Source organism: Thalia democratica, chromosome 7, assembly GCF_965202585.1.
Source record: "Thalia democratica chromosome 7, ktThaDemo2.hap1.1, whole genome shotgun sequence".
Taxonomy (NCBI): Eukaryota; Metazoa; Chordata; class Thaliacea; order Salpida; family Salpidae; genus Thalia; species Thalia democratica.
The window spans coordinates 51050803-51058587 of NC_139171.1; the positions used below are offsets into that span (position 1 = coordinate 51050803).

The 7785-nt window shown below is 26.7% G+C and overlaps 1 protein-coding gene across 1 annotated transcript; it reads left to right on the top strand.

Moving 5' to 3' along the window:
- The first annotated feature begins 217 nt into the window (after nt 1–217).
- LOC145840510 (GLIPR1-like protein 1) lies at nt 218–3301 on the top strand. Its single transcript, XM_082947795.1, has 3 exons — nt 218–391; nt 1992–2316; nt 2926–3301. The coding sequence occupies exons 1-3, from the start codon at nt 263–265 to the stop codon at nt 3180–3182; spliced, it is 711 nt and encodes a 236-aa protein (XP_082803921.1). The 5' UTR covers nt 218–262; the 3' UTR covers nt 3183–3301.
- Nucleotides 3302–7785: the final 4484 nt, after the last annotated feature.

Sequence of the window (7785 nt, forward strand, 5' to 3'; positions counted from 1 at the left end):
TAAAATAGATATCTCTCTTAAGTATGGCAAACTTTCTAGTAATTAATTCAATGTATGAAAAACTTATTGTATTTACTAACATAAAACAAGAGAAGTTTAAGGAAGTTTAAAAGGTATGAAAAATTGAATAATTTAGTCTTGCTCTATTTAATTATTGCATCATCATGTGTATGTAATGTAGGTATTTATAAACATTTATTGCTTTCTAAATAGCTTGCTAAAAATTATTAATTTTAAAGTTTTCCAAAATTAAAACTTTAGCATGATAAGACACATCATTATCACGGTAATTATATCAGTGGTTGCTTTAAAAGTTAGGTCAACTACATTACCAATAACAGATGATGACAGAAAAGCTTATGTCAAGCTACATAACGACGTTAGACTCAACGTAAGTAATTTTCAATTTATAATTATGTGTGTTGTTCAATCTAAGTACAATAAGTAACAAGTAATCTATACATTTAAACATTTAAATTAAACTTTGTAAATGAATTTACTAATATTTTATTTTCAAAACTTTAAGTAAAACAAATTTTTACCTGTTATAGACCTGCGTTTTAAATAACATAAGATTTGAAGCTTTTTGATACGAGTCAATGGTTTTAAGTGACAATTGTGCTTGCTATAAAATTTTAAATATCTTGTTAACTTTGTGTATTAAAGTACTTATAAAACCGCAAGTATCGCTAAAAGTTCGATTTTAGAACTGTTTCAAATGTAATCTTAACTGATAATATAAGTTTAAAAGTTTATCAGTTTTGCTTACAAATAAAACTTTTATCCTAAAGTTCAAGCAACTTATTTTTGAAATATGGGGAAAATACAACTACTTTAAAAAAGCTTTACTAATTACTGTAATTATAAAATAAAGTTTTTAAAAATATACTATATGTATAAGTCTATTGTTGTAATGCTTATTTTCAAAACGAATTTATATTATTTATAAATAGTATTTCAAGCAAAATGCTTTACTTATTAATCAACGCTTTCAGAAATATATTTCAAAAAACATATATGATGTGATTATTCAAGTTACAATTCTATTAAAGCAATTTTATTAAAATAAAGGAAATTAATTCAAAAAGTCATAGGTATTCTTTAGTTTAGCAAAAGTAAGTTCTGATCTAGCTTGTAAAATACTTGAAACAAAACGGAAAAAAGCTACGTAAATTTTTAAATAGGCCTACACAGCTTTTTTGTTTACTAAAAGTTGTGTTTTTCTTCTTATTTAATTTGCTCAAACTTATTTTTTCTTTTATTAATATTTAAGTACTATGGAACAAGATAAATATATGAAATGATTTACAAAAATAGTGTCTCAATAAAAATGCTTAGCAAAATCTTTGTAAATTTAGCTATTAATAATAAAGTATTATCCTTTTACTTCAAAAGTTTTCATTTAAGGAAATATCATCTTGTTTATTGTTAAACTTCAAACAAATCAATTTAAATAGTTGTTTCATAGCTACCTTGTTTTAGCTCTACTTAAAAGTCAGTACTGTTTTTTATTTTTTGTACAGAAACCATAGCATTTAATCTTAATTAAGACAACCGCAGCCGAAAATTGGTCAAATATGTACGAAGACTTTTATGCACGAAGGTAAATTTTTGCACAAGACAATTTTGCACGAAGGGTCTTTTTGCACGAGAGTAAAAAACTAAAAATAATAAAAAGAAACAGAAAAAGTAAAAAGATTAACTAACAAAAAAAGTTACCGACCGAGGGTAAGGATAAAGGGTAACAGTGATAGAAAAAAAATATATATACCTACTAAAATTTATTAATCAAATAAAAAACAAATGAACAAAAATAAAAAGAAAAAAATATCCGACCGGTGGTAATGTTTAAGGGGGAATAGTAAAAAAAAAAGAAATAAAAAAACAAAATTAAATTTTTTTTCTACCCGTGCAAAAGCGTCTCTTTGTGCATATAAGACTCCTGACCACCACAGCCAGTTTTTTACTACAAAAACCCAATTTCAATTTAGGTGTATCCCCCGGCGGCGAACATGATAGAGCTGAAGCACGACCAGGGCCTCGAAACTCTCGCCCAGAACTACGCGAAGAAGTGCATCTGGGAGCACAGCGACAAGAACACGCGGAAGACGTCCAAGTACTCGTCGGTGGGCGAGAACCTGGCGTACAAGTGGGGCACCAGCTACCGGCCCGACTTGAAGACGGCCGTGGAGGGGGCGGTGAAGGGATGGGCGGACGAAGTGAAGGACTACGATTACAACAGCAACGCGTGCAGCGGGGTCTGCGGCCACTACACCCAGGTGGTCTGGGCCGAATCCGAAACTGTTGGCTGTGCCGGTTCGTAAAGTTGTGTTTTATTGTGTATTGATTTTGTATTATAATATTTTATTAATTTAGATTTAAAGTTTTTTTTTTTGATCATTTTTAAGTTATGTTTTAGAGTAAATAATTTCATGAAGTTTAAATTTGAGTTTAACAAGTTTAACTTTAATATCTTAGCTTTATAGTTCAAAAGTTGAATAAAAACACAGTATACAATTATTGTTTTTAAAACTTCAAACTTAATAACAAAATGCTAAAATTGTATATAAAAGTTGGTCTTCTTCCACGAAAATGTCAAAATAATAATAGTTAAACATTATCAAAACATTAGTTTTTTTAATTAGAAGTGTATGTTTTTACTAGATATAAATTAGATAAAAATAAATGATAAACTAATTAAATTTTCATAAACTTAATAAAATAAATCTCGTCACACCTAATAACTAAAGTTAAATTTAATTTAATACTAACGTTCAACATACTTTTAACTATTAAACATGTAAATTAAAATAAAACTCGTTTTTTATGTATCAATTTAAAGGTTTTCATTCATCACTATTGTTTTATTTATAAGTAAACTGTTATAAATCAACTGTCTTGTCTAACAATAGTTTAACGTGACAGTGGAAGCTTGCGATTCGATCCAGGGCATTGGAAAGCAGGACGGTCCGCAGTACCTGACGGTCTGCACTTACGGGCCGGCGGGCAACTACGTCGGACAGAAGCCGTACATAAACGGCGTCGCCAAGTCGAAGTGCCCGGACGGCAAAACTTGCCTGGACAATTTCGGAAAGGCCTCGTCAAGCAAACTTTCAACCGGTTTTGCCGTTATGTTCGGCTGCATTTTCAGCTGTTTCACTGCACTTTATTACCGTTACTAATGAAACGTGAAGTTTATTGCAATATTTTATCTAACTGTTTTATTTACTTGTACGTATTCCATTAGACATACCCAATAATATATATTGTGATTGATGTTAAAATAAATTCTATCATTTGACTTTTTTTTAAACAATTCAGCTGAAGTTTTGAATGTTATTGGCTTAGCTAAAACACCAATAACAAATGATGATAAAAAAGCTTATCTTTTAGTTTCAAAACGACGTTAGACTCAATGTTTGTAGTCTCTAAATATTTTATTATCTGATTTTCTAATTACTTTTAGAATAAACTATAAAAAAACTGAAGAAATTATTTGTGTTTAAATTTTATAATGGTTTTTTTTCAAACTTATAGTAAACATCTATGTGCTTTAAAAACATAATTTTCTGAATAGTGTTATGTAATGTATTATTCATAAAACTGCAAGCTTCGCTAGAAGTTTAAGGTGATTATAGTTTTAAATATGACCTTAATTGATGGTATAACTGCAAAAACAAAAAAATTTGCTTACTAAACCTACTAATAAAATATCTGTAAAATTATTTTTTTATTTCTAAACTTTGGTCAATCTGTAAATCAATTAGAAAAAAAACTATTTTTATAAAGCCATAGTACCTTTATGTGTTCAGAAAAACTTATTGTTAACACTATGTATAACAACTGTAGTTGATTAAAAATATGCTTATGTCTGTTGTTTAAGTAATTTTAAAATGAAAATTTATAGTATTTTATAATAGTTACATTCAGTGTTTAAAACAAAAATGATGTGCTAATAGTTTTAGAAGTATATGTAAAAAACATACAGTTTTACTTTATGCTGTGATATGTAAAGTAACAATTTAAGGGGCCATAAGGTCACAATTTGAAACCTTAAACTATATTTTCTGGAGTTGACGATAAAGAGCAAAAAAAGGCCATATTCGTATTTAAAGTGTATCTTTAAAATTACAAAAGAAGATATGGGAAATTTTTTTATTCAAAAAACATTCTTTTTTTGATCAAACGTGCGCACAGTAGATTTTTGAAAAATCTTATTTGGGGGAGAAAGGGGGGAGGCATTACTTTTTTAATTAAAAAAAAAAATTCTCCGAAAAATTGGGAAACTCTGCTCTACGGAGTGTAATCAAAAATAAAACAAAACAAATAAAAATCTATAGAAGCTCCCGAAGTATTTGGGAAATGAGCACTTTTTAATAGTCAACTTAAAAGACAAAACTGCCATAATACCTGAAAGTACTCTAGACTTTTTATTAATTACAAAGTTTCTTAGTTAATTGTTGATCAAAGTACGTACATAAAATATATTAAATTAAAAAAAAAAATTAGAATTAGGTTCGTGTTTAATACAATCTAATGTAATAATGCTCCGATATAAATGAACAATATACTAAAGATTTACACCAACACACTACAAGTTAGTAATAAGTTGTTCTCTAAAACTAACTGTAACAAATTGTCTAAGAATGTATCAAATTAAATTTAACTTTTCTTCTTTTTTGTGCTATTTGTAGCATCCAACTATTACAAAAATCTGTAGCTTAAAAAACAAAGTTTAGTGAATATCAAATGACACTGTTTGTATTAGGATTATGCAGAACTTTAGTTAGCTTTTGCTAGTTTAATAATATAATAATTTTGCTTATATTTTACTGTGATTTATGTTCAACCTTTTGTTACAGTTTAAGAAGTTGTCCCTCATTGCTTATGCTAATACAGTTTTACTACTTTGTTGAGCTTTATAAAAAAATACTATCAAATTAATAGTTTATATACATAGAAGTTACGTTTAAACTACTACTATTAGCAAGCTAAAACTGTAAGAATGAGATAGTTATAAAAACGTACTTCTGTTTGTAAAAACATTGCTTCGGTTTTAAAATAGCTAAACAAAAGTTTTTAAGAAGTCATAAAAGTCTTACTTAGTGTTTGTTGTACAGTAGTTTTTCTAATCTTCTTAAAGTATAATGTGACTTTTTAAACTTTTTACTTAAACACATAATAGTTTTTAATCAAAATTTTCTATTTTTTCTTAACCATCGGTACTCGTTTTGTAAGAAACTTATGTAATTACTTGGTCGTTTTTGCTTTTATCTTTAATCACGTGCTATTTTTAACTCTGCTTAAATAGTTTAGTGCAGTGTTAAGGACATAACAAGTATAATAGTATGTGATGTTTTAGGCTAAAATAGGGGTAGAAAAAGTACGGCCCGCGGGCTGGATCCGGCGCAATAGACCAAGTTTTGAAACTTATTTTAGATACTCTGGGATTTGAAATAAGGAGAACAAAAGGTTTTAGGTATAATTTATATCAGAATGAAAATTCACATAAGTAAAAGATAAATGTGACAAATAACTTAAGTATTTCGCCTAAATGAGTTAGATAATTGATTAGTTTTCATTAGTTAAATAAAATTGAAATTATCTGTTCCGCCGAGAACTATTTTTTTACATTCGGCCCTTCGACTAAAAATGTCACCCACCCTTAAGGTTAACATTAACAGACCTAAATGAAATCACACTAAATATTTTTCTAAAGAAGTTTAAATGCTATTGTTAACAAGGAAAAATAAGTCTACTATTACAATTATACTTAACTGAAAAAAAAGCAATACGGTTTTTGCGGGGTATAACAGTAAAAAACGTAGTTTAGTAAATAAAGAGTTTTATTTAAGTTTTTTTCTTAAAGACATTTAAACTTTTTATAATCTTTAGGTTACTATTATAGTTACTTTTTCTTAATAAGAAATCTGTAGTTAAAAATCGTTTTTTAATGGACCTTGTACGCCTATTAGAAAAGTTGCCCACCCCTACCTTAAACTGCTTGTTTTGCTTCATGATTCCGAGTAATTTTATATAGGTAGATTATAATACTTTTATAATAGATTTTTATTAGTTTCAGTTTTTAGACTAAATATTTTTTCATTATTTAGTTTTACATTAAATATTATTTTAGCTTACCATAACAGAAATATCGTTACTAAATTCATAAAGTACGAGCTTGTATACTTTAACTGTTTTATTAGTTTAAGAGCCAAAACTAATGTGCTTTTTTAACCACACGTTGTAGAAATATTTTTCAAAATATGAAATGTGTTCAAGTGTATGTTTAAAATATATCTTGTCGATTAGGTTGCATTCAATTTAACACTAAATTTATATATATATTAAAAACAACCAAAACTTTATAGATGCTGTTGTATTACAAAAATGTGTGAGTGCACAAGAAATACAACGAATTGCAAACTGAAAATATTAACAGTTATATATAACGTTAAACTTAAATTGTAAGTTAACAAAAAGCTTTTATGAAATGTTGAAAAGTACTAAACTGAAAAAAGCTAAAGATTTGTTGTAAACTGATTACTGTATCATAAAGTTATAAGTCCTTATAATGGCAAACATGTTATAGCAAACTTAAACAAAGTTGTGGGAACCATTGGCAAGTGAGAGCCCGTTTCAAACCCCGAATTTAAGTCAAATCTCCAACATAATGAAAAATTTTTATCAGAATTTCCATCGTTTTTCACGTCACTTTGCATGTTGGGGCTGATAAAATGACAAACTAGTTAAAACCACTTTGAAAATATATATATAGATTTTATTTTCAAAAATGGAGCGTTAGACACAAATGGTTAAAATAGAAGTTACACATATTTTTTACAGTGTCAAAAAAAAAATCATTAGCTCTAGTCAATGTTTAGATATGTTTTGTTTTTTATTGTCTTTTTCTAAATATTAATTGTATATTTAAACAAGTTTACTAAATGAATGTTTTGTTGATTATATTCAAATGAAATTATAACTAACAATTTAAATTTTATCAAGCAATAAAAAGATAAAAAAATGTTAAGATTTGTTTAACATTTTTTTAGCTTATTATAGGGATAGTCTAATTCTATTTAGAAAGTTGAAGAAAGGTATTCGTATGGTTAAACTCAGATTTATTTTCAAATTAATTGAATTTATTTTAAATGTTCTAGATTTACTTTTATTAAAAAATCGAATCTTTTTAACATATATTTACTCCCATTCCATCCATTTACACCAGCATAAAAAATATATTATATATTTAAATTGAATTGTAATTGACAATTATATAAATATTTGTTGATTTTTATTTAACTCGCAATCAGATAATTAGTTGTTTTAAAGTAGTATAATTTATCATTTAAGTAATTAGAAATTAGCATAAGTTAAAAAATTAACTATTGATAAAAAACTGCTATTTTTGAATGGATTAGAGCACGGTTACTTAAAAATATACAGCCATATAACAAAAAAACTTTTGTTTTATAATCAACAAAATTAAAATGTTTAAGTTAGATTAAAACTAGTTAAAAAGGAATAAAGTATCATTTAAAAAAATAATTTAATCGTTTCATAGTTTTGTAATACTTATTTGTTCCAAATTTAAAATTTCTCGATAAGTTTTATAGTCAACATATAATTATTTTTTTATTGAAATGTTTTATGTGTTTTAATAAAAAAATTACAAAACTATTTTGAACTAAACTACTATGCTCAACTCATATGCTAAGGGTTCGTTTCATTTTAAATGTATTAATAACCAACGTTAAGTTAGTATTTTTTTGAGTCTTTTTT

Coding starts and splice junctions, on each gene's coding strand:
- LOC145840510 (XM_082947795.1), top strand. CDS start 263: ATGATAAGACACATCATTATCACGGTAATTATATCAGTGGTTGCTTTA. Junction 392..1,991: donor ATAACGACGTTAGACTCAAC/GTAAGTAATTTT, acceptor ATTTCAATTTAG/GTGTATCCCCCGGCGGCGAA. Junction 2,317..2,925: donor CGAAACTGTTGGCTGTGCCG/GTTCGTAAAGTT, acceptor TTAACGTGACAG/TGGAAGCTTGCGATTCGATC.